General features: G+C 54.9%; 7 protein-coding genes across 7 annotated transcripts; 6 read left to right on the top strand and 1 right to left on the bottom strand.

Annotated features, from left to right (window-relative positions):
• Positions 1-3894: 3894 nt before the first annotated feature.
• CH63R_05117 (Peroxidase manganese-dependent 1) lies at positions 3895-5228 on the top strand (the record flags this gene model as incomplete). The annotated part of the gene is made up of 2 exons (XM_018300092.1): positions 3895-5046; positions 5118-5228. 2 exons carry the CDS (start codon positions 3895-3897, stop codon positions 5226-5228), a joined length of 1263 nt encoding a protein of 420 aa, XP_018161338.1.
• Positions 5229-6310: 1082 nt separating this feature from the next.
• On the top strand, positions 6311-7008 carry CH63R_05116 (Integral membrane protein; the record flags this gene model as incomplete). The annotated part of the gene is made up of 2 exons (XM_018300091.1): positions 6311-6431; positions 6785-7008. The coding sequence occupies 2 exons, from the start codon at positions 6311-6313 to the stop codon at positions 7006-7008; spliced, it is 345 nt and encodes a 114-aa protein (XP_018161337.1).
• Positions 7009-9213: 2205 nt separating this feature from the next.
• On the top strand, positions 9214-10113 carry CH63R_05115 (Integral membrane protein; the record flags this gene model as incomplete). Its single annotated transcript, XM_018300090.1, has 3 exons — positions 9214-9575; positions 9643-9710; positions 9767-10113. The coding sequence occupies 3 exons, from the start codon at positions 9214-9216 to the stop codon at positions 10111-10113; spliced, it is 777 nt and encodes a 258-aa protein (XP_018161336.1).
• A 235-nt stretch (positions 10114-10348) lies between these two features.
• Positions 10349-11221, bottom strand: CH63R_05114 (LysM domain-containing protein; the record flags this gene model as incomplete). The annotated part of the gene is made up of 2 exons (XM_018300089.1): positions 10349-10584; positions 10648-11221. The coding sequence occupies 2 exons, from the start codon at positions 11219-11221 to the stop codon at positions 10349-10351; spliced, it is 810 nt and encodes a 269-aa protein (XP_018161335.1).
• A 3286-nt stretch (positions 11222-14507) lies between these two features.
• On the top strand, positions 14508-15757 carry CH63R_05113 (FtsJ-like methyltransferase family protein; the record flags this gene model as incomplete). The annotated part of the gene is made up of 2 exons (XM_018300088.1): positions 14508-14739; positions 14868-15757. The coding sequence occupies 2 exons, from the start codon at positions 14508-14510 to the stop codon at positions 15755-15757; spliced, it is 1122 nt and encodes a 373-aa protein (XP_018161334.1).
• Positions 15758-16539: 782 nt separating this feature from the next.
• On the top strand, positions 16540-17229 carry CH63R_05112 (Oxidoreductase; the record flags this gene model as incomplete). Its single annotated transcript, XM_018300087.1, has 1 exon — positions 16540-17229. The coding sequence occupies one exon, from the start codon at positions 16540-16542 to the stop codon at positions 17227-17229; it is 690 nt and encodes a 229-aa protein (XP_018161333.1).
• Positions 17230-17799: 570 nt separating this feature from the next.
• On the top strand, positions 17800-20613 carry CH63R_05111 (Potassium ion channel Yvc1; the record flags this gene model as incomplete). The annotated part of the gene is made up of 5 exons (XM_018300086.1): positions 17800-17890; positions 18042-18322; positions 18442-18812; positions 18920-19847; positions 19915-20613. 5 exons carry the CDS (start codon positions 17800-17802, stop codon positions 20611-20613), a joined length of 2370 nt encoding a protein of 789 aa, XP_018161332.1.
• Positions 20614-21164: the final 551 nt, after the last annotated feature.

Below are 21164 nucleotides of genomic sequence, written 5' to 3'. Positions count from 1 at the left end.
GACTCTAGACGTGTTAATGGAGCATCTACTGAGGTTATCAGGGACTGGTTCAAACTCCTCGCCATACCAGAGGTCAAGGGCATTAAACCATCCAATAGATACAACATGGATGAGACTGGTATCCTTGAGGGCCAGGGATCTAATGGGCTGGTGCTGGGCATGTCTGAGACGAAGTCTGTACGCAAGAAACAGCCTGGATCAAGGGCATGGGTATCCATCATCGAATGCATCTCTGCCCTGGGCCATGCCCTTGATCCCCTCATTATATATAAGGGCAAGACAGTCCAGCAGCAGTGGTTTCCTCTAGACCTTGGCCCTTATGAAGGATGGCAGTTCACTGCAACAGAGAATGGATGGACTACAGACGACACTGCAGTTGAATGGCTGCAGAAGGTCTTCATCCCTCAGACTATCCCTCAGACTGCCTCCCAGGGCAAGGAGGGCCAGGAGGGCAAGGAGGAGGCCAGACTGCTGGTTGTTGATGGCCATGGGAGTCACACAACGACGGACTTTATGTGGCTCTGCTATATTAATAACATCCATCTATTGTTCCTACCACCACATACCTCCCATGTGCTCCAGCCACTTGACCAGTCAGTCTTCAGCCCTGTAAAGGCAGCCTATAGGAAGGAGCTTGGATACCTTAGTCAGTGGAATGACTCTACTATTGTAGGCAAGAGGAACTTTATAGGCTGTTATCAGAAGGCTCGTACTGCAGGTATGACGATGCAGAACATCAGAAGTGGTTGGAAATGGACAGGGTTATGGCCTGTCTCTATGGCGAAGCCTCTGATGAGCTCCCTCCTACTCCCAACAACACCAAAGCCATCAGCATCTTCAGATCAGGTCAGCAAAGGGCAGTCTGGAGGCAAGGAAGGCAAGGAAGCTGAAGGATGGGCATCTGCGTCGTCTGCAGTAGTGTGGTCGACGCCAAGGAAGATGAAGGATCTGGCTGGGCAGTTGAAGCTATTCACAGAGCTAGAGAATGATGCCTTCACTCAACGCCTTCTATTCCGGAAGGTGAAAAAAGGCTTCAGCGAGCAGGCCTATGAGCTGGCTACTGCCCAGCATAAGCTGGAGCTCCTGCAGGCCCAAGTCACCAATACTGCAGCAAGGAAAAGAAGGACAGTCCAGATCGACCCAAACACCAAGTTCGCCAATATTGAGGACATCCAGAAGGCTCAGATTGAGGCTGGCGAAAAAGAGGATATCACAGATGAATCCAGCGACTCTGATACCCCTAGTGAAGCTGAAAGCTGTATTGTGGTGGCATCTAGGCCTAGTCAATAATTAATTGAAGATGGTGGTGATGTTGGGGATAGCTTCATTCTGGGTGTTCCAAATGAGGGGGTGTTCCAAAAGTGGGTATGTTGACTTATGATGTAACCAGGTTTTGAGCCTGACATGTCGTTGGTGTTTCCCGCGTCATCGCAACCCTTGAGGAACTCGTTGTCAGTCACGTTACACGGGGTGTCAGAGGGGTTGCTGCCTCGATGACATCGTTTAAGTCGTTCGAGATATTTACGAGGGCAATAATAGGGCGGGGAATGTGGCCGTCGGTTTCTCTTCTTATCACAGGCGAACCGCCGTATTTAAGACCTGCCACAGCATCACGAAAGGCCATCGAAACTTGTTCGATGTGATGCTTGGGTTTCTTTGGCTGTCAGTGTTGTCCTTATGCTTACCATGGCTACAAAAGCTTTTCGATAAGCTGGCAACGTCACAGACCGGTTGAATGTGTCGTACATCATTCATTATCTTAGTGGCCTGTGTCTGCACGATATCCGACGCTCCTTGGGCCGTTTTCGAGTATTTTAGCAGAGACTTAAGAAGGGAAGCATGCTGGAAGCGACTGGCTGATCAGTTGTGTTAACTAGGAGCGGATGACTACTGTATCTTTGGATGATTGGCGCTTCTCATCTTCTGATTGAGTACAGAATCCGGTGTTCGGGATCGTTCAACGGCAAAGTCTTGTGATCTCGGAAGTTCAACTACGGGACTAGACTTGATGCTATCGTTTTTAGTGGTCATCCAAATTTTTCCAAAATGAAGAATCACCAATATCGTCGTCAAAACACCCCTAGTGCCCCGAGCGGTCCTACAAGAGACGGCATCATCAAAACACAGCTCTCACCGTTGCCGCTTTTCCGGTCAACCACCCGGCGACAACAGTAAGCCATGAGCTGGCGGTTTGGTCAACCATCGGCCAAAGTCCTGAGTCTAGTATGAGGGCATTTCGAGCGTTGCATCGGCTCCCGAGCACCATGCACAGCAGTGAGGGGGGCCGGCCAAGACGACGAACCTCACGGGTGAACGGCCATCCGGTGCCGCGTAATCAGTCTCTCAAGAAACCCTTCTGCTTTCCCTACCCTCCTGTCAAATAAGCGCCACCCGGACTAAGACTTGGTGTAGCATGGATCTCGCGGCATCCGGCAGGCTGGATTCATCGTGTGACGGCCGGGATCGTGGCAAAGGCCCGACATGTGCATTAGTTTCCCGCCCACTCCCCCTCTTCTCACACTCCCCCCCCCCCCTAGCAACTCGTTTCCCTAGATGTGAATTCCATTCTTCTGACTCGGTGTCGTCACCCAGGTTCCAAATCCAGAATGTCTGGTTGGGTGTCGCCCGGCACGGACATGTGAGCTCGGATGTCCGAGGGAGCTTGGGGTCTGGAGCACGGCCGGGGACACTCGTCTTGATTGCGCCGATACACTTGGTCAGCATATTCTGCCGTGCAGCCGACACGTCTTGGTCGTCGTCTGTCTGTTCTGTCTGTTCTTGTCGACGGGAAGTGGGAGGAAAGTCTCGCAGCGGCATGTTAGAAGCCCCCGTAATACAGTGAACACAAAAGCGGTATGTTGCGCTACACAAGGACTGGCTCTGTGAGATTCCAGATTGACTTGATCAATGATTATTTTCTTGGCGTGCTTCGTGAAAGCGTATGGTGGGAGACGTGATGCGAGATGCATGCAACGGGCAACTGGCAGATTCCAGATTCTACTCGCCCGGGAAGGACACGATCACGCCCAGCAGAAGCATCTGTAGATCCTTCAAGATCGATCTTGAGACATTACATCAATCGGCATCGAATTCCGTTTAACCATCCGTAGTGAATATCAACGCCGGGCGAGGTTGGGATGAGCCAAGTTTGGCTTAATTACCCACAGCATCCGAACATTTGGATTGAGTTCTTGAGCACAAGGTTTGAGAACCTTTCAGCTTATTCCAAAGATAGGCCACGGCAGGAACGGCAGACTGGTGATCCCACGGAATCACGCCTCGAGTTGTTTTCTCTTTCGAAAAGCTCTCGGACCCTCATGTTCCCTGACTTTTGGGAGGTTGGCATCGGACTAGAACTTTGGATACAGGACGCTGGAAAACGCCACGCAATGTGACACTTCGGATGGATGGCAAAAGCCTCGCCCGAGAGCGACCTGACACATCAGGGCCAGGTCGTCAACATCTCTAGCGGGTTTTCTCTTCCCGGGAGGGGCGGGAGCCTCCTACGACGCCGTGGGATGTTCTGTCTCTTGCCAACGTGCTTATGTATGCACCGAAACATCGACATCCGTGCCTCGATGTGTCTGAAGCAGGCCAACGGCTCCTGTTTTCCGTGTTGGGACCGAGCTCGTGGTGACCAGAGAGTAGACGCGGCTTTCCTGCGGGAAAGGAGCTTCTTCGCCGCAGCGGCCACCAGTTACATGTTGCTGCGCCGAGTGCAGATATATAAGTGAAAGATGAGAACCATGTCCTCCATCATGAAACCTCAAGCCAGCCGGGTAGTTTGCAGAACCTCAGTCACTCGCTCCAGCATCCTCTTCACGTTCGTTTCCATTCCCATCCCAATCCAGTCTCGCCACTCGCTTTTACATCTCTTCCCCTCAACTAGACAAAATGGCTCCTTCAGGTAAAGCAGTCGTCTTCCTTACGGCCTTGACAGCCATCGCAGCCGCATATCCCGGCATGGGCAGGGTCCCTGGCGGCATGACCCACGAGGAGATGGTGGCAAAGATCACCCGCGACAGCCGTACCGGCTTCAATGGCGGTGCCGTCAATGGCGGATTCAACGGCGGTCCCAATCGCGGTCCCAACGGCCCCAATACCGGACCCAACCGCGGCCCCAATGGCTCCAACGTCGGTCCCAACAACGGCTTTAACAACGGCTTCAACAACGGCTTCACCACTCGAGCCGAAGACAACGAGATCATTGGTGACCTCATGAAGGTGCCTGACAACGACCTCTCCGACGTCGGAAAAGACGTCAAGGGCATCTTGACCGGCAACGGCAACGCCGTGTCAGACGCCGCCGAGGGCAGCGTCCCCGATCTCGGCAGCGCCGAGTGCAGCGCGGACAAGTGCTGCGTGTGGAAGCACGTCGCCGACGAGATCATGCCCACCTTCCGCGACGCCAACGGCTGCACCGACCCGGCCCGGGCCTCGATCCGCCTGGGCTTCCACGACGCCGCAGGGTGGAGCAAAGGCACCGGCGACCTCGGCGGCGCCGACGGGTCCATCGTCCTCGCGCCAGAGGAGATCGGCCGTCCGGCCAACGACGGGCTCGAGGACATCGTCGAGCAGATGAAGACGTGGCACGCCAAGTTCAGCGAGTTCGGCGCCGGCATGGCCGACCTGATCCAGTTCGCCGCCACCACCGCCACCGTCGCGTGTCCCGGCGGGCCGCGGATCAAGACCTTCGTCGGCCGCAAGGACTCCTCCGTCGCGGCGCCCGACGGCCTGCTGCCGGATCCGAGGGACAACGCCGATAAGCTGATCGAGCTGTTCGGGAATAAGACCATCTCGGCCCCGGGGCTCGCGGCCCTCGTCGGCGCCCACACCTCCAGCCGCCAGCGCTTCTTCGACCCGTCGCGCGCCAACGCGCCGCAGGACACGACGCCCGCCGTCTGGGACGTCCTCTTCTACCAGGAGACCCTGAACGCGAGCCCCGGAGACATCGTCACCTTCCCCAGCGACATCGCCTTGTCCAAAGACCCACGGTCCGCCCCGGCGTTCCGGGCTTTTGCGCAGCAGGCGCCTCTCTGGGGTGCTGTAAGTTTTCAACCGGGGATCCCCTGGAGTTTTCCCCCGTGGACGTTGGCTGACTGGAGCGTTGCGTGTAGGCTTATGCGAGGCAATATCTCCGCCTCAGCTTGCTTGGGGTGTTCAACATCAACGAGCTGACCGATTGCACCAAGGCGCTGCCCGCCGGGACTGCTGCCAAGAGGTCGTAATCAGCAGACGGTGTAACTATCGGAGTTTTAGAAGAGTTTATAAGCATCAAGTCCTATTTGACGGGGCAAAAAGTCGGCACGCACGCCTTCGTCTTGGTCCATGTCCGTGAGAATCGTTGCAACCTAGACGCCTAGTTCCCTCGTGAAGCCCTGTGAGAAGACGAATCGGACATGTTGACAACTCTCCATGGTGATTGAATTACAGGGGCTCAACGGCAAAAGATAGAAGCTGGCAAGAATGCTTCGTAAGGCCCCTTTATGAATGGAGTCGTTGTGACGCTACTCGCCGGCTCAGCCAAGAGTCTTCTCGCATTGAGGTTAGTGGTCTCGCCCTCCAAGAACTGTTTAAGCTGAACGAGTTACTACTGTGAGCGGTGGTGTACACATACGAACTGGGACGTCAACGTCTCATCCTTTCGTGAAACTGCGCCAGAGCCGCGAGTCGGCATCATGCCCATGGTTCGGTATCCTGCTTTATACGACACCACAAGTCGGAGAGCTTGCTAGAACGTCCAACGGAAGCTGTTTGCAGTCTTGGCATTTCTTTGTGCGGCACTCGCCGCTTTCGTCCAGAACGTCGTGCACCTCTACTCTAGCTCCTGGGGACTTTCCACTTTCTCACGCCGGGTCCATCCTCATTCCAGCTGGCGTGGGCCTCTTTTCGTCTCTAGAGCGCTTGTCCACTCACGCTTGACAGACCGCGCGAGCGCCTCGCATGCTTCTGGCTGGAAGGCGTTCCGGGTTGTCTCAGTCAAAGAGATCTGCCGGCATTACAAGTCGTCACCGCCTCTGTGGCCTCGGTTTTCCCAACGAGGATGTCTCGCATATAGTGTACTTGTGAAGTTTCTTTTCATGCTCCTTACCCTTTTTTTTTTGGTGATGACTCTGTTGATGAATGCTGCCTCGCCCTGCAAATCAGCGATCGAACTTTGGTATTCCCCGAACCATTTGCTGATTTACTAGATGCCATCAGACGTGTGTTACTATTTACAGCCAAACACTCTCCAATTGCCTCATCCCCACTCGGTATCACGACTCAAACCAGGGCTTCCACTTCAATCATAAGGGAGAATGAAGACAACATGGCCAGCTCCGGTGCCGTGGATCCTGCTGGCGGCAACTACCACAATCCAGGCAGCAACCGTTCAAAACACTCGCTCAGGAGTTCCATCAGAGATGCTTGCGAAGACACCAAATTGTGCTGTGAGTTTGACTTGATCCCCCTTTTTGCGGCCTCCGCACTTCGCCGCCAAGCTAAGCTCTTCCATCAATTTGGTTGCTCCTTGTGGACCGTAGCCGACGTCCTCATGTGTGCCTGGGTTGAACCATATTGACCTCAGTCTGCCTAGGTTCCTTGCATTGTCCAGGGATTCAATGATGCGGGCTGTTCCTACACCGCGGTGGAAGACTGCGTCTGCACAAACACCACCCTGCGAGCGCAACTGTCACATTGTGTTCAGTCATCCTGCCTCTACGCGGACCAACTTGGTACGCCTTGAACTCACATCCTGTTCTTCTTGCATGATTTTTACTGACTCGGACACCTTTCTCTTCAGCCACGGCCGGGGCGTCGCGTGACCTCTGCCACGGTTACCCGGTCCCTGACCGTCAAGACATCGCCCGAGTCACCCCCGTCACGTTTCCTGCCATTGCGACTGCCATGGTCTTGCTGAGGTTCGTGTCAAGGTTGATCGTTGCCAAGAAGCTATGGTGGGACGACTGGACTGCGTTGATTGCCGCGGTAGGCCTACTCCATCCGGCCGTGTGCCAGCTATCATGATGGCAAGGGGACTTGGCTGACGGGGGCCAGGTCATTTTTTTAGTATCGAGCGTTCTTCAAAGCTTGAGTATGTCTTCTTCGATCCGTTCCATCCCCTCCACAACTTCATCATATCCAACCTTTCGCTAGGTTACCAGATGGGGTTCGGGCGTCACTACTTCGATAAGTCAAAGCACCCACTTTTGGGCCACCCCCACATATGGGCCACCCAAAAATGAGGGTATTCCCATCGACACCAGTATGTTCAATTAACTATTGACTGCACCTAGATGCCACCACAATACAGCTTTCAGCCTCACTAGGTAAATCAGCCTCGCTGGACTCATCTGTGATATCCTCTTTATCGCCAGCCTCAACCTGAGCCTTCTGGATGTCTTTGATGTTGGCGAACTTAGTGTTTGGGTTGATCTGAACTGCCTTCCTTTTCCTTACTGCAGTGTTGGTAACTTGGGCCTGCAGAAGCTCCAGCTTATGCTGGGCAGTGGCCAGCTCATAGGCCTGCTCGCTGAAGCCTTTTTTCACCTTCATGAAAAGGAGGCGTTGGGTATGCGCATCATTATCCAACTCTGTGAATAGCTTCAGTTGGCCAGACAGATCCTTCATCTTCCTTGGCGTCGACCATGCCACTGCAGACGACGCAGATGCCCATCCTTCAGCTTCCTTGCCCCTAGACTGCCCTTTGCTGACCTGATCTGACGATGCTGATGGCTTTGGTGTTGTTGGGAGTAGGAGGGAGCTCATCAGAGGCTTCGCCATAGAGACAGGCCATAACCCTGTCCATTTCCAACCACTTCTGATGTTCTGCATCGTCATACCTGCAAGGGCAGCCTTATAATAACAGCCTAGGAAGTTCCTCTTGCCTACAATAGTAGAGTCATTCCATAGACTAAGGTATCCAAGCTCCTTCCTATAGGCTGCCTTAAGAGGGCTGAAGACTGCTTGATCAAGTGGCTGGAGGACATGGGAGGTGTGTGGCGGTAAGAACAATAGATGGATGTTGTTTATATAGCACAACCACATAAAGTCAGTCGTTGTGTGGCTCCCATGCCCATCCAGGATCAATAGTCTAGCCTCCTCCTTATCCCCCTTGCCCTGAGGGACAGTCTGAGGGATAAACACCTTCTGCAGCCATTCAACTGCAGTAGCATCTGTTGTCCAGCCATTTTCAGTTGCTGTGAATTGCCAGCCTTCATAAGGGCTAAGATCTAGAGGAAACCACTGCTGCTGGACTGTCTTACCCTTATATATAATAAGGGGATGAAGTCTGTGGCCTAGGGCAGAGATGCATTCAATAATAGACACCCATGCCCTTGATCCAGGCTGTTTCTTGCGGATAGACTTCGCCTCAGACATCCCCAGCACCAGCCCATTAGATCCCTGGCCCTCAAGGATACCAGTCTCATCCATGTTATATCTGTTGGCTGGTTTGATGCTGATGATCTCTGGTATGGCGAGATGCTTGAACCAGTCCCTGATGACCTCAGTAGATGCCCCATTAACACGTCTTGAATCAATAGGGCAACTTCTCTTGACCTTGACTGATGGATTCCTCCTTATAAAGGCCTGGACCCAGCCTCTCCCTATAGGTTGGGTATCCCCTATGGCATGAAGGATTCTTTCTGCAAAATGCTTCACTTGTTGATGGGTTGGAGGAAGCCCAAGGGCATGCTGGATTCGCACCCATTCAGCCAACTTGGCCTCCTGGCTCACTGTGAGCCTCTGCAGGTCAGAAAATGCTGCTGCCCTTGCCTGGGTGCCTTGAAGACGATGCTGAAGGGTAGACCTTGGCACACCATACTGCTGGGCAGCCTTCCTGACACTCTGACCGTTCGAAATGGCCTCAAGCGCTTGATTGACTTCATTTTCTGTATACTGGCTCATAATGCCTAGAATAAGGTGCCCTAAAAAGATGAGGCCATTTGCATAAGGTTGGAAAAAGATGTGATAGTTTGAAGTTGGAGGAGGATGAAGGAGGAGGTTGGTGATGAGGCATTTTTGGGTGGCCCATATGTGGGGGTGGCCCAAAAGTGGGTGCTTTGACTTATCGATCCGGGACAAGTGATGACAATTCTACAGGTTTGACACGCCCCCTCCAATTCATAAAACCGACGGCTTGGCGTGAACTGACAAATCTGGGCAGATTTTTTATGTCAACTCAATACTCTACGTATTGTTGCTGTGCGTATGTTCGCATGCTTGACGTACATGCAACGGCTGACCACACGTTCCAGCTTCATCGCCAAAGTCTCCATCTGCGCGCTCTACGCCCGGGTCTTTGTTGACCCCAAGTTCCGCCGGAAAGTTCGATTCGTCCTTTACTTCTTCACGGGTCACTTTGTTCTGTACTTGTTCCTGGCCGCTCTGCAGTGTGTGCCAGTCCAGTCGGTGTGGGACCGAACCATCGAGGGCCGTTGCCTCAACTTGTTCGCCATCAGCTACACAGGCGCGGCGGGTAGCATTCTCGAAGACATTCTGCTCATCATCATGCCGATCCCGGAGCTCATGAAATTGCAGCTGGGGCGGCAAAAGAAGTTGGCCCTGGGCTTCATGTTCGCGGTGGGATCTTTGTGAGTAGCCTGTGTGAATACTTGGAGTTAGTTGTCTACAGACAGCAGAACTGACACCAGGCCACAGCGCAACCATTGCTAGCATGATACGACTCAAATACCTGGTTGCGTTCAAAAATTCCACTGACCCTACTTGTGAGTGTTTCTACTTGCGGCCTGATGTTTGATGGACGCTAAAATGACTCTTGCAGGGGACAATTTTGACACCAGCTTTTGGACTGGCATCGAACTGTGTACGACCATATCGTGCGGCAGTCTCCCTGCCTTGCCACCTTTGCTCAAGAGGCTGAAGGGACCTGTTGAATGCATTCGAACCGGGTTCGGGCGCGTTTGGCACAGCGTCACGCGCAAGGCGGGGTTGCCAACTGGTACTGAGAATCCTCACACTCCTGCTGCTGTTGAAGTCGGTTTGAGACACTGGAATCGCCACCCGACAGTAACAACCAACTCCGTCGAGACTCAGACCACGGTCAGCTTGGCAAAAGATGAGTCTGTGGACTATGTATCAACCAAAGTCGCAGAGCCCATACATGTATGACACTTGGGCGTTGGAAGTTCACTTGTTGGGGATCCTGGTGGCATCGACAGTCATTGCGTATGGGAGCTCGTACTGCGCGTCTGCCGCGGCGGCTTCTTAGGTAGTTCGTTGGTGCATCGTGTACGATACGCAACTGCATATTTATCTATAAAGGGCTTTAGTGAATATGTGTTTTGCTTCGGGCCCGGTAATGGAATGAACTACTAGTAGATGACAGACAACATAGACATGAAATTCACCTGTTTCGACTCGCACGTATCCTTGCGAGAATCGCGGCCGTCGAGGCAGGGATAGGACGCGGCGGGCCACCCCCATGGGCTTGAATCCAGCTCTGCTTCGCCTCCACCTTGTGCTCCGGCCCCTGGTCCACCATCCACGCCATTCCCGCCGACCCAGGCTGCGGCTCAGGCTGTGCAACTGTCTTGGCAAGCAAGATCTCAGGACGCAAGCCCATGAGCCAGGGGTGCACAGCTGTCATCCTCCATCGTTAGCAAAAGTGCGCTTCGGCCCAACTCTTGCCAAAGCTCGACTCACCGCTGACGTAGTCGTGCGTCGTGACGAAGTGGCCGCCCGCCGCCGGCGTGACCACAAGCTTCTGCCCCCTCTTCCGCAGCGGTCGATCCTGCCCGCAGCACCGGACGAGGAACTCCGTGTCCGAGTCCTCCTCCCAGCTGCCGTCCTCTTTGGGCTCCTTCGCGTACGGCCTATCCTCATCGCTCAGATCGCCATACGTGACATACTCCGGGTTGGCCGGCTCCCCCTCGTGGTGCGTGTGCCACGCCACCCAGTTGAACTCCCACTGCTCCAGGTCGTAGACGGACGCCTCGACCGACGACACCTTGGGCTCGGTCAGGGGCAGCTGCGCGATCTCGTGCCAGATGCCGCCGCCGCCGAGGGTCTGCTGGAAGTACGGCTCGAGATCGTCCGCGCTGCGGAGCGTCTTCATGACGGAGAGGGCGGTGGGGAAGACGCCGTCGAGGGGCCAAAAGAGACGCTTGGCGGCGGCGGTGAAGACGACGGCGACAGTTGGATCGCCGCGGAGCTCCTCAAAGGAGCGGTATGGAGGGCCCTCATCCAACGGGCCTGCTGGCTGGGAAGACGTTGCCATTCCGGTTGTGTTGATGTTTCGGTTATAAGGTTGGGTTATATCAGCACGCCTTTCTGTGTGTGCTTATAGTTGTCAGGATATTCGTAAGCGTATATTCGAGGGTCAACTCGTAATGTGTATAGTGCTTGTGTGGCTTTAGGCCTATTCGTCTTCCTGAGGCCCCTTTCTAGCGTGTCTCGTATGACTAGGCGTGTCCCTTTAGCGCCTTCGGCGCGGCCTTTGGTCTTATCATTCCTCCGAATCCCTTTATGGCGTTCAGCGCCTTTAACGCGTACAGCGCCCTCTGCAACCCCTTTTGATGATGCCTTTCGTACCTAAGAAAGATTATATTTGACCACCTGCACAACCCTCGATCTGCTACCCTTAGACCTCGTCTCAACTAGGCGACCAACGATTAGCTCTAAAAGAACCTTTAGATTTATTTCTCACTTTCCCTGGTAAGGGCCGAATTGATGCATATGAACCGGTTTTCTGAGGCTAGGCCGAAAGGGTCGGGTTTTTTTGGTTTTTTTTTCACAAAAGAACGGAGGAAAATAGGTATAATAGCGGTTTTTGGCTATAAGTCAGACTACCCACTTTTCGGCACCCCCCCCATTTCGGCACCCCAAAAATGCCTCAAATGCCTCATCACCAGAACATACCCCTCAACTTTCAACATCAACAACATTTTCTATACTTATGCGAATAACCTCATTTTTTCCTCAGAGCTTCTTTTCGACCTTATGGGCCAGTATACCGAAGATGAAGTCAATCAGGCCCTTGACGCAATAACCAACGGCATGCCCATTAAGAGGGCTGGTCAGGTGTATGGCATCCCAAGATCAACACTTCAGTATCGGATTAAGGGCACTCAACCAAGGTCAATTGCCTTTTCTGACCTGCAGAGACTTTCTGTTAGTCAGGAGGCTAAACTGGCTGAATGGGTTCGCATTCAGCATGCCCTTGGTGTTGCCCCAACCCATCTGCAAGTGAGGCTATTCGCAGAAAGGATCCTCCATGCCATGGGGGATACAGAGCCTATAGGAAAAGGCTGGATCCAAGCCTTCTTGAAGAGGAATCCATCAGTCAAGGTCCAGAGAAGTCGCCCTATCGATTCTAGGCGTGTTAATGGGGCATCTACTGAGGTCATCAGGGACTGGTTCAAACTACTCGCCATACCAGAGATCACCAGCATCAAACCAGCTAATAGATACAACATGGATGAGACTGGTATCCTTGAGGGCCAGGGATCTAATGGGCTGGTGCTGGGCATGTCTGAGACGAAGTCTGTACGTAAGAAACAGCCTGGATCAAGGGCATGGGTATCCATCATCGAATGCATCTCTGCCCTGGGCCATGTTCTGAATCCCCTCGTTATCTATAAGGGCAAGGCAGTCCAGCAGCAGTGGTTTCCTCTAGACCTTGGCCCTTATGAAGGATGGCAATTCACTGCAACGGAGAATGGATGGACTTCAGATGCCACTGCAGTTGAATGGCTGCAGAAGGTCTTCATCCCTCAGACTCTTCCTCAGGGCAAGGAGGTCAGGCTGCTGATCATGGATGGACATGGGAGTCATACAACGACTGACTTTATGTGGTTATGCTATATAAACAACATCCATCTATTGTTCTTACCGCCACATACCTCCCATGTCCTCCAGCCACTTGATCAGTCAGTCTTCAGCCCTGTCAAGGCAGCCTATAGGAAGGAGCTTGGATACCTTGGTCAGTGGAATGATTCAACTGTTGTAGGCAAGAGGAACTTTATAGGCTGTTATCAGAAGGCTCGTACTGCAGGTATGACGATGCAGAACATTAGAAGTGGTTGGAAATGGACAGGGTTGTGGCCTGTCTCTATGGCGAAGCCTCTGATGAGCTCCCTACTGCTCCCATCAACACCAGCAGCATCAGGATCATCTGATCAGGTCAGCAAAGGGCAGTCTGGAGGCAAGGAAGCTGAAGGATGGGTATCTGCGTCATCTGCAGTGGCATGGTCGACGCCAAGGAAGATGAAGGATCTAGCTGGGCAGTTGAAGCTATTCACAGAGCTGGAGAATGATGCCTTTACTCAACGCCTTCTATTCAGGAAGGTAAAAAAAGGCTTCAGCGAGCAGGCATATGAGCTGGCAAATACCCAGCAGAAACTGGAGCTTCTGCAGGCCCAAGTCACCAATACTGCAGTAAGGAAAAGAAGGGCAGTCCAGCTGGATCCTAACACTAAGTTCGCCAACATCAAAGACATCCAGCAGGCGCAACTTAAGGCTGGGGAAAAAGAGGATGATGCAGCCGAATCCAGCGACTCTGAATACCCTAGTGAAGCTGAAAGCTGTATTGTTGTTGCATCTAGAAGAAGTCAATGATTAATTGAAGTCGACGAGTATGATGGGAATAGCTTCATTTTTGGGGTGCCGAAATGGGGGGGGTGCCGAAAAGTGGGTAGTCTGACTTAGGGGCTTCCACTTCCAGGATTTCCCTCTCACCGCAGTATCAACACGGTCAAACTAGTACCAGATAATAAGAAAGATGCATAGACGCAGCTTTTCTCTTGTTACTTTGGGACTGATTGTTCAACCAGAAAATCCTTTTGATGCTGAGCATCATGTGTGACAACTGAATCAGCGCAACGACCTGAGAAAGACCGTTCTCGTTTCTAATCTTCGACCAATCCACCCTCCTCCAAAATATATTTGGTGCCTCCCATTGAAAAAAATTGAAATGCATGTGGATGACTTTTGTCCTATTCATAGTGTTGCTACATAATCAAATACTGAGGTGTCAGGCCATCGAAATTCTGAAGCGTTAGGTCCGCTCCCCTGTCCAATAGCCGTTGCAGGGCTCTCTAGCCCATAGAGCGAGGAATATCTCTTTTTGCTAGATAGTGGAGGGGTGTGTTGCCATCCTCGTCTCTGATATTGGGGCACATTGCCTTCATAGTCTGCATTCATCTTTCAATCTCCGTTGGCTGTAGTGAGCGTTTGCAAGTGGAACGACCAAAGGTAGCTAGCTAGCTACATGAAGGGTGAAGCATTTGTAAGGCTTTGTGTGACCCGCTCATATGCAAGATGCCTTCCAAACGCTTCAAGGCATGTGAACACAGCTGTCAACTGCCTACAAGGCTGCTGCCTGCCTTGTGTGCTAGCCTTCCCAATCTAGCAGGCGGTAGGTTCAACGGCAAAGTGAATACCCCCAGAGCGATTCCCCCCAAGGTGACCAACTGTATTATCGAAATTACCAAACACATCATCACCATCATCACCATCATCAGTCTCTCGGTATTAGCAGCTTAGATCACACCGGACGGCTCATCATGGCCACTGTCACTTTGAATAAGACGGCCTCCGATCAGGTGTCGAAGGCCGGTGAACACCCCAGCGACGCCACCACGCAGATGGCGATCATGTCAATCTCAGAACATGGAGCAAAGAATCCCAACCAGGAGCACGAGGCCAAGAAGAAAGTCCTGGTAGACTATTTGAGAGAGGCATCCCCAGAGTTTGCAAAGCTCGACGCGCTGCGCAAGAAGGCAAGTGATCGTTTCTGTTCTCTGTGGAAGAAGAAAAAGTAGAGGATCACACAGTATACTGACCGTCGATAGGGGTGGGAGAGCCCGGCCGGCGACAAGTTCTTCATGCAGCAGCGCCATAAGGCCGACAACCCCGACGACCAGCTGACCCAGGCGTTCTAGACATGATGAAGAGGATCGGCAAGGAGATGCAAAAGTGCACCGGGGCGCTCAAGGTCAAGACGGCCGGCTGGGGTAAGCCGCAGATCCTCGACATGGGCATGGCACCCGGCGGCTTCCTCGCCGTGGCCATGGAGCTCAATCCGGGCGCCCACGCAATGGGCTTCAGCCTGCCCGAGCCCGCAGGCGGCCACAAGGTGATGCTGCCCGACGACGCCAACATTGACCGCCGGGACCTGGACGTCACGATGCTTGCGGAGGACCTCGGCTTCACAGAGATCCCCTCGAACAACCCGGACGCCGGCAGAATCGTGCCGCGGCAGTTCGGCGCCAACCAGCAGCAGTTCGACCTCGTCATCTGCGGCGGCGCCGTGGTGCGCAAGCAGGAGCGCGCCAGCTACCGCGAGGCCTACGAGGCACACCGGCTGTCGGCGAGCCAGCTCGCGCTCGGCCTCGAGCGGCTCCGGCCGGGCGGGACGATGGTGGTGCTGTTCCACAAGGTCGAGGCGTGGGGCACGGCGAGGGAGCTGTACGCGTTTGACGGGTTCTCGCGCGCGCGGCTCTTCAAGCCGACGACGGGCCACAACAAGCGCTCGTCGTTCTACATGGTCGCCACCGACGTGCAGAGCCGACACCCGCGGGCGCTGCGGGCGGTGGCGCGGTGGAAGGGCATCTGGGAGGCCGCGACGTTCCGGGCGGAAGGGGAGCTGCTGAAGGCGATGGGGTCAGGCGAGCCCGGCGCGGAGGAGCTGCTGGAGGAGTTTGGCGAGCAGATGGTGAGGAGGGGGAGAAAGGTGTGGAAGATCCAGGCGGATGCGCTCGAGCGTGCGCCGTTCATGAAAGACAAGCGAGACGGATCGGACAAGGTAGCATGAGGAGCCGGAAACGGACAGCTCGTCGTAACCCTTGCAAGTTTTGATATTCGTCCTGTATTCTGTCAATAATGAGAAAAGACGTGTATGGGTGTGTGTGTGCGCGCGTGTGTGATGAAAGATACTCCGGGTCCGAACCGGGCTAACATTCAGGCTTGGCTTCAGAGGCTACCACGCTATGCGTACATCGTAGTGCTGGAATGTGTGAGCGTGTTAAAGTTCGACGCCATTGAGTCAGGATGGATCGGTCCGAGGTCGATGCTACCCCATAGAGTTCTCAGGAGAGATGTGGTTGGTCGGGGGGATATGAGTTGGAGGGTGAGATGGCAGTGAGTTGAAAGTGAGTCGGAGGTGAGATGAGTGTTTATGTAAGTAAGTCAGGCGAGAAGAGAAGAGAAGAGAACCAAGCGGTTCAGGACGACTGAACCCGAAACGGCCGAGAGCGCGCATATGCATATGAAGATGATCCGGGGGTCCACTACCCCCATCTCACTCCATCTACCTAGCCGCCGTCAGTCAGTCAGTCAGCCAACCAGCCAGCTCACTTCACATCACCCACTCACGTACCCCGTCAGCATCTCACAGAAGGCCGTCCGCGGCAGCAGCCCAAAATAAAATAAAAAGTCCGGCATACCTTCCATCCAGCAAGCACACATCTCAGTCGCTACCTACGTGTAAGGCCACGCCACCAACCAAACTCGGACCGCCCCTCCTCCTCGTCGTCGTCGTCCTCCTCCTCCTCCTCCACCTTGACTCGTTCCAAGTCCAAGGGACGGACATCCGACATGTACCAGCCGTACGCCGTCAACGTGCCGCCGCCGGTGCGGCCCAAGATCCTCTGCCTCCACGGCGGCGGGTCGTCCGGAATGATCTTCCAGATCCAGCTCGTCCGGCTGTCGCGGGTGCTCGAGCCGCGGTTCGAGTTCGTGTTCCTCGAGGGGCCGATCGAATGTGACGCCGGGCCGGGCGTGCTCCCCGTGTTCGAGGGGTGCGGGCCGTACCGGCGGTGGGTCAGCGACGACCCGTCGACGCCGGCGGACGAGTTCGCGCGGCAGAAGGAGACGGCGATGGAGCTGCTCAAGGTGTACGTGCAGCAGACGGGGCCGTACGTCGGGGTGCTGGGGTTCTCGCAGGGGGCGCGGGCGGCGGCGAGCGTGCTCCTCGAGCAGCAGCGGCGGCCCTTTGTGCCGTACGACATGTTCGGCGTGTTCCTGTGCGGCACGTACCCGCTCTTCGTGGCGGAGGAGGGCGGCGACGACGACAAGATCAGGGCGCCGACGTTCCACCTCGTCGGGCTGTTCGACCCGTGGAAGCCGGCGAGCGAGGCGCTGATCGAGTCCTGCGCCGAGGGGAGCACGCGTAAGGTGGTGCGGTACCCGGGCGGGCATCACCTGCCGAACGCGCCCGAGACGATCCAGAACATTGCGACCATGGTGATTGACCTGTGGAAGGAGACGACGGGGGCGAGGGTTTGAAGGACACGTGTTGATCTCGAGAGCCAAAGTGGATGGAGACGGGAGAGATGGTGAGATAGATGTCTTTTGATGGGGATGAGATACGACAACCGGGAGGCCGTTGACTGTGTCATGTAACCGGAAAAGCGGTTGGGCAGGGCAGCAGACAGAGCGAATGGCGTTTGATCACCAGGCCATTCGATGGCAGCTCATTCATTGAGTCGTCTCTCATACGAGATCAAATAAGCTCACTGAGATCCTTTTTTTTTTTTAGTGAGACACATTGAATCAGACAGCTCACACGCCCGCCCCAACAAGTACCTCGGTACCTTATACCATACCACAGGTACCGAGTCAAGGCAGGATAAGATAAGAATGGAATGGTGTGAGGCAGCCAACCCAAGGCCAACGGCGCCAATTCCATAGGGGGCTGTCCAAAACGGCACTAGCTCCTTCTGCCCTTCAAGTACCTGATTACCAAAGCACAGCAGGTGTTCCTCGCTTCACTGTTAAGGGTCCACTTTACCCCCGGTCGTGCACAGCCGGCGCCCCGCTGCGTGGCAGGTCGACGTCACTTGCAAGTTGCAGCAGATGCGCGCTAGCAAGCTTTCAAGCTTCCTGCTTCCCGCCTTCGCCTTCTCCTCGGCGCCATTGACCCAGAAAAACAGGAAACGAGAGCCGGGTTTGCGCTGCTTCCTTTCTTTTTTTGTTAGCCCTCCTTTTCTTCCTTCTTCTCCTTCTTCTTCCTCTTGGGCTTCTACTCCATCTTCTTCAGTGGCTTGTCCTCCCCCCCCCCTCACTTGCTGTTCTGCGAGTCTTGCTTAAGTCTCAAGTCCATTGGCTTTTGTCGATTGTCCCTGCTCTTCTCGAGATCGACAACGACGACGACGACGAAGACGAAGACGACAACGACGCTGTAGCAGCGGAGAGACCAAACAGATCGAAGCTACCTGACAACTCGAGTCTCGGCCCCCGACCCGACCCCAACCGGACACGGCAATCGCAGTCGCCATGGCCAACTTCAACTGGGTCTCCCGCATGCTTGGCTGGGACCGGCACTCGAGACATCATCACGACTTCCACTCGGATTGGATCCGCGACGACCGCAGACGCCGTACGTACCCTTCTTGATCTTCCTCCCTCTTCAAGAAGAATGAGAACAGAACCCCCCAGAGAAAAAGAAGAAGAAGAAGAAGAAGAAAAGAAATACGCGACACGATGAACGTCCTCCAGCCAGCTCCCATTGCTTACAAGAGGGTCTACTGCCCCGAACCAGTGTTGCCGCAGTACCGATCCGAGCATCTCGAGTCCGCCATCCCCGCCCCCGAAGTCACAAAGATCGCCCTGAAGCTGCGCCACCTCATCGAGCTGGCCGTGCCGTGCGAGCTGGACGAGGACGAGATCACAAAGGCGCACAGCAAAATCATCACCACAAAGGTCATCAAGGCCGCCAAGGAGGCTGGCGGCTCCCACTACGGATCCTGCGTCGTCTTCTGCCTGATCGTCTGCAAGAGATGGTTCAAGCACCAGGCCCTCGTTGAGCTGTGGGATGCCGACCTGCACCGCGTGCGCGCCGTCGCCTGCGAGGTCATCGCCAAGCAGATGTAAGTGCCGTCCGTCCGTCCGTGACCATCCATGTCGGCGCCGGAACGTCGAAACGATGGAACAGACAGAACATCGTGCTTGATGCTAAACGACACCCCTGTTGCAGCATCGAAACCGAGGAAGACCTCCAGTACCTCATGCACTCGGTCCTGCTCCGCCGCTACTCCATCCTCATCGATGGCGAGTCCACGCCGCCCGCCAACGTCATTGAGAAGGCCGTCGATCTCCACGCCGTCAGGGTTATTGGGTCGTCGGGCTACCAGAAGTGCATCTCGTACCTCTGGAAGGGATGGCTGGTCCAGGACGAAGACGACCCCGCCGTCTTCGTGGATTACAAGGACAAGACCAACCCGTCCTTCCTTGTTCACATGGACCCCGACCGCATCCGCGCCCCCATGTACCAGAACGCGACGCAGGTCCTCATCTCCCTCGTCTACATCGGCCTCTACACCGCCGTCATCAACTCGGTCAACGCCAAGGGAGAGCTTGACACGGCTGAGGTGGTGCTGTACATCTTCACCTTCGGCTTCATCTGCGAGGAGGTGACCAAGTTCTGGAAGGCCGGCTACCACATCCTGGGCTTCTGGAATGCCTTCAACGGCGTGCTCTACTCCTTCATCTCGCTGTCGCTCATCCTGCGCATCATTGGCCTGACGCACGGCGAGAGCGAAGAGGCTCGCAGATACTACAGCGAGCTAAGCTACAATTTCCTGGCCTTCAGCGCGCCCATGATCTGGTCCCGCCTGCTGCTGTACCTCGACAGCTTCCGCTTCTTTGGCGCCATGCTCGTCGTCCTCAAGGTCATGATGAAGGAGTCCATCATCTTCTTCGCCCTGCTCGCCGTGTTGATCATCGGCTTCCTCCAGGCCTTCGTCGGGCTCGACCTGGCAGATGACCTCGTGGCGGACGACATCCTCTTCATCATTTCCGCCATGGCCAACGCCATCATGCAAAGCCCCGATTTTGACGGGTTCGATCGCTTCTCACCGCCGTTCGGCATCATCCTGTACTACTGCTTTACCTTTATTGTCATGGTAAGTCTCTCTTCTTCCCCAAAACAAGTGCATGCTGCAGCCGCCAGTCGCTAATTCACGGAGAAAGGTTGTGCTGCTCAACATCCTCATCGCGCTGTACAACTCGGCATACGAGGACATCTACGACAACGCCAACGACGAGTACCTCGCGCTGTTCGCGCAGAAGACGATGCAGTTCGTCCGGGCACCCGACGAGAACGTCTACATCCCGCCTTTCAACCTGATTGAGATGGTTGTCATTGCGCTTTTCTGGTGGATGGAAAAGTCCAAGTTTGAGCGCATGAGCGACATCATCATGGGGATCCTCTACTCGCCCGTGCTCGTCGTCGCGGCCGTCTTCGAGACGCAGTCGGCCGCCGAGATCCGCAGCAACCGGGCGCGGGGCGAGGAGGACGACGACACGATCGAGGAGTGGGAGCAGATGATGGACCAGGTCGACTTCGAGTCGGACGGGTGGAACAAGGTGTGCATGACGGCCAAGACGAACCTGGACACGGACCCGACGATTGCCGAGGTGCAGAAGCTGCGCAGCGAGGTCGAGGAGCTCAAGAAGATGCTGGTCGACATTTCCAAGGCCGTCGTGGCGTCGGGCGACAAGGCCGGAAAGGCGCCAGCGGCCGACCTGATTGACCTCGGCGAGGCGGCCGAGGGGTCGAGCAAGAAGAAGAAGAACAAGAACAAGAAGGGCAAGAAGAACAAGAAGGACAAGCAGGCGGCCGGTGACGGTCAGGCGACGGGAGGGTCCAGCTCAAGCGACGAAGAGTGAAGGACTTTTTGAAGAAGAGAAGGGGGGGGTTGGGGGGTTCTCAGCCAGCGGTAGCCCATTCTGTGTGTTTTTATTCTCTGGGTGTCGTCGAGTGTACATGTCACGCCGTCACGAAGTATTTGTTGCGATTTGTCTTGTCCCCCCTGCGGATCACCTTGGCAGGCAGAATCTTCCTTTTAGTTTAGTACCTTAGGGTAGGATGCGAGTCAGGATTAAGATTGGCGTTGGGGACATCAGTCATGGTTTGTAATACGCACGCGTGTGATAAAGGTGTGGAATGAGAGATGCGAATCACGAGAACGACAACGAACCAATTTCGTCTGCTCCATCATGACCTGTGAGGACTATCGCCGACGAGAAATCTCCACAGTCGGCTCCGGCCAGACTGGTTCGACCGACTCGGGCGCTGGACGCCCTAGGACCGGGGGTAGGTGGGGGGAACCATGCGGTCGCTTAGCAGGCCAAGGATGTGGGAAGAGCCCCCAGGAGGAGGTGAATTGTCCCGTCCCCCGGCTCGGCTCCTACGCGAGGGGGGCTGTGAGATGAGGATT

The sequence above is a fragment of the Colletotrichum higginsianum genome, chromosome 3 (assembly GCF_001672515.1).
Source record: "Colletotrichum higginsianum IMI 349063 chromosome 3, whole genome shotgun sequence".
NCBI classification, from domain to species: domain Eukaryota; kingdom Fungi; phylum Ascomycota; class Sordariomycetes; order Glomerellales; family Glomerellaceae; genus Colletotrichum; species Colletotrichum higginsianum.
The sequence above is the reverse complement of the archived record's forward strand: the minus strand, read 5'-3'. Positions and strand labels throughout refer to the sequence as shown.